Below are 12654 nucleotides of genomic sequence, written 5' to 3' on the forward strand. Positions count from 1 at the left end.
TTTTACGTAGAATTGCTATATCATCCATTTATAGACGGTAGTCAAACAGCGCCCTCTTGTGAGGTTTATTTCAAATAAAACATGTTTAATTGCAAACCAATTACACTTTTTGCATTAAAAACTCATCACATTTTGTCTATCGGTTGCTCTTTCAGCTATTCGCATTGTATCTAGAAGAATAAACTGGAAACAAATTAGCTTTTGGCCTTGAAATTTGACAAAAATTTGATTTAAAAAAGCCCCCCAAAACCGACCAGTCAGGTTGCAGTATTTTAAAATTTCAAATTTGGCGCGCAAAGTATTCCATGGTCTACGTTTCGGTAAAAACCGAGAAACCATTATCTGTTCTTCCGTCTCAAAAGTTGAATTAATATTGCTCAAGCAAAAGTTTTTGTTGCTACCCAATTTACAAAACTCAAAAGTGGTGTACCTTTGCCGTTATTGCGATTCTTCACTCAAAACAGCTACCAATCGGACTAGACATTTCCATCCTGATGAACTTGGTTTACCCACTTACCAGTGTTCATTATGCGAATTTAATTCGCGAAAAATCTCGAATCTCAAGCAGCTCATAAAGACCGAACAGTCGTGATTCACCAACTGTTGTCGCAGTTGTCATCTTGTGTTTAATGACTCTCACTTGTATGCTCAGCATATGAATTCTGTGCACTCTCTACCCGTATTTGGCTCGGAGTTTGAACCAAGAGATACGCTGACGGAAAGGGCGTTCAACGGTCTCTTGCAAACGTTTGAAACAACTGACGCAGATGAAGCACGTGATCTTGAAACCTTCATGCGTGCTCAAAACCCAGAATCGACAACCTCATAAATGAGCAGTTACGCCATGGGCCACAGAAGTTTCAGTTTTGTGCGAAACTACAGTTGATAAAGTAACATAACGACCAGCTTGATAATGCAGAACGTGAGCGCATCGAAAAATACGCCAACTCACTTATGACTCCAGTCTACGCAAACGGCCTCACGATTGCAGCCTACTGGGGAATGGTCGAAAAAATGATGAGCGTTTTAAAGACATTTGCTTCGATGGGTAGTGGATGGGTACTGGAATAAGTTGATGTAAAATTTGCACGTTTCAGACCAATTCCCTGCTTGTCCTATATTGCTTTGCCAAATATAATGCCAATTGTCGCGGTCTGCTCAATATTAGAAATCATAAAGACCAGCAGTGCTTCAGATATTGCTATGTAGCAGAATATCGTCTACATCATAGAATAAGTCTGGACAGAGTTATCAGAACTACCAAACTGCCAAAACATCCCCAATCACATACAATCAACCGGGAATTCATCAACCATTAGGTGAATTCGACAGGCCTATGGGCTTTGAAGATATTCTTGAATTCGAAAAACTGAATGATGTTCAAGTTAATGTGTTTGGTTAGGTTAACGGGTAAATTTTTCCTCTCAAAATTTCGTCATATGAATCTGAATTTGTAATGGATTTACTTTTGTTGTATGATGGCGATCATCACCACTATGTACTGATTACTGACCTTGTAAAAGTCGTCTGCTACGTACGACATTTTGATTTTCGTTATTGTTATCAAATCTGTCGGAATTTCTTTTGGATATGTGGAGACGGCCTCTATGTGCACATTACAATGTGCACATGACTGACTGTGGCAACAATTATCCCGCAGTTATTCACATGCCTTCAAGCGATCAAAACTCATACAAATTTACACGCCTCTCTGCAAATTGGTTCGTACCTTTAGTAAAATACTTCATTTTTGAGTCCCTTCTTAGACCCGTGTCAGGATGCAGAGGACCTAGTAGCAGAGCAATTACATGAGATTTATCAACCGTGAGGGTTTGAGTTAACAGTAATTGATCACCATTCTAGCAAACCAATTTTGTACCAAGTTGACAGTTGTGATGACTAAATTGCTAATTTTGCGAAATTGTTACACAAGTTTGCAAGAGATATCCACAAGCAAAAGAGAAAATATCCATTTTTCAAAGTTTCGACAAATCTCAAGCTACACAATGCTGAATTTGTGAGAAATCGTTTTCGGAAGTCGAAGATCCAGAAAACTTGATTGATTTAGACCATTGTCACAAAAGTGGCAAATTTCTCGGGTGTGCGCATAAAAAGTGCAACCGAGCAAGGAGAAACATCAACTTCATACATTTCGTAGGTTATCTTATATAAAATTATGACCTACACCACATTTGCCTAGCCCTGAACAACTGTGAACCAACAACGACCATCAGCGTCATACCAGCCACGGACAAAAATACATATCTTTGACCTTTGTTGTGCTCATTGATAACTTTGTTAACGGAATTGCTCAAACTGTATATTGAACTTGGACTTGTAATCAAAAAAGTGCATAGAGTGCTGCAGTTTCGCCAAGTAAGCTGGCTATCACCATAAATTACGTTAAGCAGTGAAAAACAACAAGTTGCAGCTAATATGTTTGAGGAGAATTTTTACAAGTTAATGAACAACGATTAATACGGCAAAAACTGCGAATCTAAGCGCCGCCGCAGTAAAGTTACAATCACGCCTAATGCTGAACAAGTGCTCAAAGTAGTGTCTAAAATCAAGTTTGACCGCTACATGATATTCGGTGAAAACATGGCTGCTTTGACCTTTGACGACACGCCCAAAATTTATCTTTTGGAACACTCCAAATATTGTGGGAGCCACTATCTTAGATTTGGCAAAATATCACATGTATTACTTCCACTATCGGGTCATGCGTCCAAACTTTAACTGTCGCCTGTTATATAGTGATACGGACAGCCTCTTATAATCTGTTCAAAGTCCAGACTTCTACAGAGAACTATAAGAAAAGCCGCAGCCAGTTCTGAGCCATTTTGATTTCTCAAACTGCCCGTCTGATCATTTAATTGCTTGTTTAATGCCAGTAACAAAAAAGTAGTCCTTAAATTTAAAGATGAATTCGCCGGCGACTACCTTACCGAGTTCATATGCTTAAAGCCAAAGCTATGCTCCATTCTGTCAACAAGTAAGTTTTTTCTCTTTGAAATCAATAATATTAGTCTTACTATAAATATGTATAGTTGGTAAATAAACATCGTGAAGTCGTTAGTTCGTATTGTTATTATATAGGGGGTTAGTAACTGAAAGAGCGCCAATTTTTTCTCATTTTCTTTCAATCTTTTCAGGTTGTAGAAAACTCTCAGCAAAAGGAGTAACGAAGGCTGGCTGCGCAACAACATCTACGGCACGCAGACTTTTTGAATACCCTGAGGTCAGGCAACAGTGTACGTTCAGAGAACATCCCCATTGTTTCTGACCACCACTCGTTGCGTACAGTAGCTACAAACAAAGTCTGCCTTTCCGCGTTTGATAATAAACGCTACATACTACCCGATGGCATAAAAACCCTCCCTGCAAATGTCAAGTTATTGAAAGAGCGAGAACAAATAGATGTGATCGAGATTGCAATCAGCGGTGACGTCACCTCTGTCTACAAAAACGGGCGCTTCATTGCCAATAACCAATACATTCCAAACTACAATAGCACAGAAGATCATCAATTCTTTTTCTGTGTTGATGAGAACAATTTATACGGAGGAGTGATGCAACTTGAAAACTCCCCCTCTCAGAGTTTGCATTCAACACAGAAGTTACAATTCATGAGGTCCTAGACACACCCGACAACGCCAGCGTGGGATATTTTGTAGAGGTCGACCTTTCATATCCACCAAGATTGCATGACGATCACCGAGATTTCCCCCTTGCCCCTACCAAAGACATCGTTGAAGAGGAGTGGTTGGGAGAATACCCACTTAACTTTAAAGAACAACACAACCTCCCCACATCGAAAGTGAAGACATTATTACAAACGTTTTTTGATAAGGAGACATATGTGGTACACTACGAATTGCTCAAACTGTATATTGAACTTGGACTTGTAATCAAAAAAGTGCATAGAGTGCTGCAGTTTCGCCAAGTAAGCTGGCTATCACCATAAATTACGTTAAGCAGTGAAAAACAACAAGTTGCAGCTAATATGTTTGAGGAGAATTTTTACAAGTTAATGAACAACGATTAATACGGCAAAAACTGCGAATCTAAGCGCCGCCGCAGTAAAGTTACAATCACGCCTAATGCTGAACAAGTGCTCAAAGTAGTGTCTAAAATCAAGTTTGACCGCTACATGATATTCGGTGAAAACATGGCTGCTTTGACCATTGACGACACGCCCAAAATTTATCTTTTGGAACACTCCAAATATTGTGGGAGCCACTATCTTAGATTTGGCAAAATATCACATGTATTACTTCCACTATCGGGTCATGCGTCCAAACTTTAACTGTCGCCTGTTATATAGTGATACGGACAGCCTCTTATATTCTGTTCAAAGTCCAGACTTCTACAGAGAACTATAAGAAAAGTTCTGAGCCATTTTGATTTCTCAAACTGCCCGTCTGATCATTTAATTGCTTGTTTAATGCCAGTAACAAAAAAGTAGTCCTTAAATTTAAAGATGAATTCGCCGGCGACTACCTTACCGAGTTCATATGCTTAAAGCCAAAGCTATGCTCCATTCTGTCAACAAGTAAGTTTTTTCTCTTTGAAATCAATAATATTAGTCTTACTATAAATATGTATAGTTGGTAAATAAACATCGTGAAGTCGTTAGTTCGTATTGTTATTATATAGGGGGTTAGTAACTGAAAGAGCGCCAATTTTTTCTCATTTTCTTTCAATCTTTTCAGGTTGTAGAAAACTCTCAGCAAAAGGAGTAACGAAGGCTGGCTGCGCAACAACATCTACGGCACGCAGACTTTTTGAATACCCTGAGGTCAGGCAACAGTGTACGTGCAGAGAACATCCCCATTGTTTCTGACCACCACTCGTTGCGTACAGTAGCTACAAACAAAGTCTGCCTTTCCGCGTTTGATAATAAACGCTACATACTACCCGATGGCATAAAAACCCTCCCTTCTGGCCACTATGAACCGGGTGATTATGCTATAGATGAAATAAATTGGAGCGACAGCGATGTGCAGTGGGATTATGAAAATTCTGGCGATTTTAGTGACTTACAGCTTAGTTCAAGTCCTGAGTGGCATAACAGTTTCGTTGTGCCACAATCGTCTCCAGAAACCAACACCCAAAGCTCCAACACATGGCAGCCACCCGACCCCGTTTTTCTAACTGCTGAATTGATAAACGATTCGGATATTGAGAACAATGATATAGTCGTTTTTGATGCAAGTTCGGATGGAAATTCCAGCCCCGATAACCCGCTTATTAAATTTGAAGCTGAGGAATCCAGTGAAAGTGAACCAGAAGAAAGGGTGTTTAAAACTGCAAGGCCTTAGAAAAGCGCACGCAAAACTGTACAAGTCTTGATTTTGCATAGAGTTAGGTATTTGGTTTCAATTTAAATTGATTGAGTGAAAGCGCTAAGACTACTGAGAAAGCGGCGAGAAAAAAGATTGGAATAAAGCGGAAGGAAAAAGTTTTTACATGTACAAACCATTCAACCCCTCCTATCCTAATTCCCACTCATGATCACTCCCTATATTCCCATGTTTAGTATCGCATGAATATCCCCCGCTCTTAACGCTCATATTATATACTACTAAGGGTTATAGTGAAAGACATGTTATGTTATTTTGATAGAAAAGGGCAATAAGTTCATTTCTGATAAACCATTGGGTATATATATATATATATATATATATATATATATATATATATTATATATGTATGTATGTATATACACACACACACACACACACATATATATATATATATATATATATATATATATATATAGATATATTTTCTTACAACCACAAAAATCATGTTTTCCTCTATGTTTCCTCCAGCAGAAAAAATATCTAAGACTTTTTCGCAAATCAGCATCAAAAAAGCAAACATCGAAAAAAAATATTATCTGACACATTGGCCTAGAAAAAATTGAGGTCAAATCAGGGAAAAATTTGTTCACTCTAAATAGAGTAATACCTCAAAGATTGCTCAACAAAAAAAGCAATTAAACCTCATGGACTGGCTTGGAATCGAATGAGACAAAGTAAACATAATTAATTAAAACTGCTGTTTCCTAACAAAAAACATATACCGTACGTGTTACTTGGGTCAAATTTTCCTATTTGGTTTTTAGGCCTGCTTTTGTTTACTAATAGATTGCATGAAAGAGTAATATGAATAACAATTAAATTTAGCCCCAGAATCAAGACAAAATTTATGTATTGTGCATAGTAAAAGGGTTTTACTGGAAATCTCTCTCATTTCATTTAGTTTTGTTTCTTGGGCAACGAATCCAATTTGAAGTTATTTGTCAAAGAAATACTCTGTTTATGCCAAGTGAAGAGGTGTAGGTGATAATTTTACTTCCAGAGCGAAGTCAACAAATCTAATTCAAAATTTCAGTAAAAACTGTAGAAATGGATAAACTGAAACTGTTTTTCCGCCGAATTCAAAATCTAAGACCTCATCTGGACATATTGTTTGGCTATTAATGACAAAAATAGACCCAATTAGTATTCATATTGGACCTTAATTCTTCAAAAAAGTTTATTAGAACAGGTAAAGTGAACTTGGTGACATCAAATTGGGACCAATTTTTGCGTAAGTAATGTTCAATTGGTTATCCAATCCTGTTGCAGCAGAAAACTAGCAAAATTTTAACATTACCTGAGACCAAAAACGTGGAAAATACCAAAATAATGTATGACTCACTTTGTCCTGAGAAATCTCAAAACAATTACATTGAGTTTTGCCCGTAAGCCATCGTTTCGTGATATCAGTACTATGAAGTGTACGCAAGTTGTTCATAAAATGTACAAATGAAGTGAAAAGTTTCGAAAATTTAAGCCTCATTTTTTTCTTCGAGAAACGAAAAAATTAAAAAAGTGTTCTACTCAATTGGTTCAATGTGTCCAAAACACTTATATCGTACAAAATCTGTATGCTTTTCCAAAATATATTGATCGGTCAGAAACATTAATCAACAAAAACCTGAGCACGTCAAATTTAACCACTTTTGTACCTCTTCGCAAAAGATATCAGACGGCCAAAAAAGAGTCAACAAAAACGCGATGTTTAGAAAACTTCAGTTAGCAAACTTTTATTATTACAATCTTATGAGTTTGTAGTAGTAAGATATCCTTCAACTGTTGATCATGAGAACATCGCAAGAACAAAGGTTAAAATTTTTAATTTATATTTTCCTCGTTTGTTTCAGACGTTTCCTCGGGATATTTAATAACTATCTGCAATCTTTTGTCATTCTTTTATCATTCTAAGAGATTTTTTAACCGTAATTTCTTTGGAAGATAACAATTTTTAAAAATAAAATGTATTAGTAGATTTTGGAAAAATTTACTCACTTTACTTACGTCTATTTACTTAAAAGAATGAAGAAGTGAACGGGATTTTTTTTTAGAAATTTTAACCGGAATATCTTCTCCAGAAATTAAAATATGAATAAGTCTGTTCACTAATCGATTGAATTTACTAAGTGATACCATTTTTTATACCACTTGAAAGCATTATTTTATTCCTTCGAAAAAATAGCATTATTTTATTCCTTCGAGATTTTAAATCCAATTACACGGAGAGTGGAATCAAAGATGTTGCAGAAAAAATAAAGCAATCTCAGATACGTTTTTGTTGCTCTCAGATCTCTCAAGTCTTAATTTTCTGACTAACCATGGCCGAAACTATGTTCCTATTGATATTTTGGGCCATAGAAAGCTTTTAAACGTTAATTGAGAGAATTTGTTGTATTGGACTGAGAATATCGGACACAAAGAGATCTGACTGTTTTTAAGTAATTTTACCGGGGGTTAAATTCGCGCATTTAGAAATATTGAAAAATAGTAAACAAAAACCATAGATCAGAAGTATTAAAAATTTTATGATCAATTATTTGTTTAAATTATGAACCGGATGTCGGATATTTGTATTATCCTGCTGAATTTTAGAAATTTAAGAATGATATACAAAGAGTAACCTTCAAAAAGTAACTAGCATGCAGAAGTAACTAGAAGCCAGAACTGGAAGGCAGAAGGCTAACGTTATAGGGCTTCTCAAGTCTTAAACTTCTGACTAACCATTGTTGGAAGTATGTTTTTTAATGATAGTTTGGATCATAGAAAGCGTTTAAACAATAATCGAAAGAATTTGTTTTATTGGACTGAGAAGATCAGACAGAAGTTATCACGGCAAAAACTGCACATTTAGGAATATCGAAAAATAATTAACAATTAGCCCTAGATGAGCAGAACGAACAAGAACGACAGCTATTCTTAGATACCACAGAGCTAAGCATACAAAATAAACAATAAACAAAATAAACAATAATAAAATTGTGCGAAACGTAAGGAAGAGCTGGTACGCTCAATTTTTTTGGTATTGTCGGTTTCAAATGTAAGAAAGATTCATGGAAAGGATGTCATGTATATGTTGCATAAAAACATTAGAGGCTCGATCCAATCAAGAGAAATATCATTGTTTATTATGTATCCTTAGCTCTGTGGTATCTAAGAATAGCTGTCAGAGATGGCTCTAGCTATGATACCTAATATGAAATGCCTTATTTTTGGTGTGTTATCTAAGACAACATGTAGACAAAAATTCGTGCACCCAAGAAAAATTGATGAAATTTTTTGTTATATATGATCGTCTAGGAGCCATAAAAGTCTATGTAAGGCACCATGCAAAAATTATTTTCTTCGTTGTCAAATGTAATAATGACACATACGTCTTAATTTACGATCCCAAGGACGTGGTGAGATCACATTCGTTATTTTGTATGGTCTCGGGCATGCTGGTTTCTAAGGTAGCATACATGCCATATATGACTTTGATATGGTAGCTAAGATGATTCTATGACGGAGTACCCGGGAGCTTTAGCCACAAGATGACATTTAAAACTTATAAGCCTTCATTATACGCTGATTATTGCCCGGAGCAGTTCTTATAATATAACACTATGCTGTGTATTATTGTCACGTACTCAACGCATATAGGGATGCTATCGAGACTCTGTCAGCTGTCAATGCACATTTTACCATTTTGCAAAAATATTCAACGGGGTGTAGAGTTGTAATGGGGTATTACAATCTGACTGCTCTCTGCTCGTCTATACAAGACGTGTGTCTTGTTTTGAAGCACACTATTTATAGATCACAAAATTATAGATCGCAGATTATATAGAATAACAACAAGCAATTTATAAACAAGAAATTATTAAATGCAGAGCTTGCAACGAATCTGAACGACATTCTAACTTACCTATAGTTAAGGATTGTAAGTCATTTCAAAATTGCTTTTCGTATCCCATCCCAAAAATGGGAATCAAGAGTTATTTTTCCACACTTCAAGTCATATCCCTTCCGGGTCAGAATCTTTGAACTGGGATGTACAACTCGCAAAAAACATTGTTCCGAATTAATTTCCATAAATTGATGTTCTAGCTTGGCACTTTGAAAAGCCACAATAAATTAAATGCAACAATAGCTCTGGTCAAAAAAGCTTTTCGTAACACTACCCTCGTGTAGATAGAAGGAGTGTTTGTAATTAGAGATGTAAATTTGCCCCCTTCCCCCTGTTTACCTTTACCCTCCCCAGCCCAGAGAAAAATTGGTATAAAATTGACCGGTTGAAAGGTACGGCCTGACAATTTCCTCTAGATCACGTATAAGTATATGTGCTAAGTTGCAACAAATTCTCCGGCCCGTTGGAACATTTCTTGATGAGAGAATGGCGGATGGATGTACTTTTAAAAACCCTCCGGAAATATTACCGTATTATTGATTTATCACAGCCGCCCTTCGCCTTGCAACTGTGCTTATGTATATAAACCATAACTGCACTGCACTAAATCGTGTGTTTTTCAACACGTTGAGGTTTAAGCCGCCGAATTCTCCGTGAAAAATTGTTACAAAGCCTAATTGTAAGGCTGTGTACTAAAAAATTGAGCATTAAGCTATAGCTTAAATAGCTCTGTTATTATTGTGGCTCGGCGCATTTTATGTTGTTATTACTTTTTTATGACAATGATTTGTAATTAATTTATTGCAGTTATTAGTTATAATGTCCAGACACGCTGCTCCAAATTATATTTGTTACTGTGAAAGTTAACACTGACCTCTACTGACCATTGAGCGGGGGCAGCTGGTTTGAGCACAACATGAGGTGAGTCTGTCATATGCCATAATCAGCTTTTAGAGACTAATCGAAAGGTCTTTTAACATTTCTCAACCTAGTTTTTTATCATTCAGCAGGTTTACTTGAAGTCATTGGCATTTAATAAGATTTAAAAATCTTATTTTTATTTGTAATGCGACGGCAGACTTATTTATTTTAACTGGTTGTTTTTTCTTTTTTGATTGAACACCCGAAAAAGAAAAAAAATCTGGGTTGTATAAAAACACATTGAACACTTTTTTTGAGACCGCCTTTGCTTATTTTATTTCAATTTAGATTTTAAAACTATATTTTTGTAACCGTGTGCAGTATCGTGTATCGTGTAATCGCTAAAAATTTTAAGAGATCCAGTGTAGACTCCGGTAAACAAAAATTATTAATCATAAGATACCATGATTTTTACGAAAACTTACTAACCATATAACGGTCAAAGAAAAAATTGAGTTTTGTTGATGATTAGTTCAAAAGAAAAACTTCAATTTCCAAACAATAATTATGCGCACAAAAGTCAAAATACTAAAGTTGCACTTCTATGGTAACATACTAACCATAAAATTATCACCATTAGTGACATTAACCAATGATATTAACCAGTTTTGGTGCAATAGACACAGCAACAGACTTTTAATTTTGAATTTTTCTTAGCTATAAAGCGTAGTAACAAAAGGGGGGACTGGTAATGCATGTTTGCACATAAAGTTTCTACCCCATTTCTTCACATTTTAGGCTTAATTATGTACCAAATTGTGAAGAGACAGAAAATTATCAAAATTTCAAATATTGATCAAAAATATTTGGTTGACGAATGAAAATTGCTTCCGACTCAAATAACTTAGTAAATTAAAGCCCAATTAGAGGGCCGATGAGACCTGCCATTGCTAAGACTAGGAAACAAGACGAACATCACAATAAAAAAACAACACACACTATTCACATCTAAAAAACTTAAAGAAATTTTAAAAATTAGCTTCAATTAAAACCTAAACTGAAAAACTAATTTGCGCTTCACCAGAAAAATCATGCAAGCGGTCCTTCATGAGACTTGGTAACAAGTAGTTGTAAAACAAACAAATGCGGCAATGTTAAAAAGTTTAAGTTTTTTTGAAAACAAATAATCTCAAGTAATAAAAACCATTAGATATTAAATGAAATCGTTAAATATGTTTTTTTTTCATACAAATCTCCAAATAAAGGCATTCCAAACTATCATTATCCAGAATATGCCCCAAGTAAACAAAAACAAACGACGAACACAGACCAAAAAAACTCAACTAATTTTTAGGAGAAAACGGTGTCGAAGCCGAAATAACCATAATCAATTCCGTAATAATAAGATATAATCAACTGCTCCTTCTTGGAACACCAATAATGTGATATGCAACCTGTATTTAGTGAGACTAAACAATCTGTAGCCAAATAGAACAGCAAATTTGATAGTTAAAAATACCTCTAAAATTTTTTAATAACATTTGAATTCAAAGTCGAGAAAAAAATTTGGCCAACAATAGATCAACAAATATATACCGTCTTTCAGCCAGAAGCCACTAAGAACTGCAATTATACAGAGTTTTTTGTACAACTTCAAAAGAACAACAATTAAAGACAGAAATGAAAAAAAAATCCGTTAAAATATGTCAGAAGACGGTATCGAAACCGTGAAAACCATAATCTATTCACTATAAAAAAGATATTTACATTTTAATTTTCGTTTTGAACGCCAATAATCATATATCTGGCCTTTCGATAATGCGAGAAGACACGAAAGATATCTAAGGAGTCATTTCAAGATATTTCAAAAAAGGAAATTTTGTTGTGAACTCTATTAGTATCGAAGCTGAAAACCATTACTTAAAATGTGAAACCGCAAAACATTTTATATTTTAATTTGCTAGACAGATTATGCAAAATGTGTTGGTGACCTTAAGCTACTAAAAAGAAAAAAAATGGCAAAGCTTAATAATCATTTATTTATTTCAAAAACGATTATTTATAAAGGTCAAAACGACCGTAAGCTTTCGACTAAAAAGCTAGATAGGTTTTCCTGAAATTCCATACGAAACCATTTCCCAGGAAACAAATTTTGGTTATTTGAATGTATTAGAGATCTACTTTTTCCTGGAAATTTACAATATTGAGTAGCTTAATGGGTAGTTCAATTTTTTACAATCTTGTTTTTGACCGGGGAGGGGAGCTTTCATTAGAAAAGTTTTGAGAAGTTTAGGTAATTTATTTGTCTTTCGTTTTTGTCGTGGTGTCCCTTAGTCTCATTGGAGGAAGAACCTTCAGAGGGCGTAGAGACATGAGTCAACCAATGCAAATTTCTCTTTGAACTGTTTAGTGATCTCTAATTTAGAGTCCGGTAATATATTGCTGTTCGCTTTTTTTTGTTATTTTTGAGGGCCAATTACTAAGGTTGATTAAAGAGAACAGATCCCTAGGAAGAAATCTGTGAAATGGCTTTGCGTTTCT

At 35.4% G+C, this 12654-nt stretch overlaps 1 protein-coding gene across 2 annotated transcripts in view; it reads left to right on the plus strand.

Annotated features, from left to right (window-relative positions):
* LOC142342205 (uncharacterized) overlaps window positions 1-12654 on the plus strand; it is a 117008-nt gene that overhangs the window by 29457 nt on the left and 74897 nt on the right. The window contains exon 2 of one of the 2 annotated variants that reach the window (XM_075393448.1): window positions 9694-10173. In XM_075393448.1, coding sequence (XP_075249563.1) covers window positions 10169-10173 — 5 coding nt within the window. In that variant the 5' untranslated portion in view covers window positions 9694-10168. The remainder of the gene's footprint in view (window positions 1-9693; window positions 10174-12654) is intronic. The other variant, XM_075393449.1, reaches the window with a different exon arrangement.

Source organism: Convolutriloba macropyga, chromosome 7, assembly GCF_964194025.1.
Source record: "Convolutriloba macropyga chromosome 7, txConMacr16.3, whole genome shotgun sequence".
NCBI classification, from domain to species: Eukaryota; Metazoa; Xenacoelomorpha; order Acoela; family Convolutidae; genus Convolutriloba; species Convolutriloba macropyga.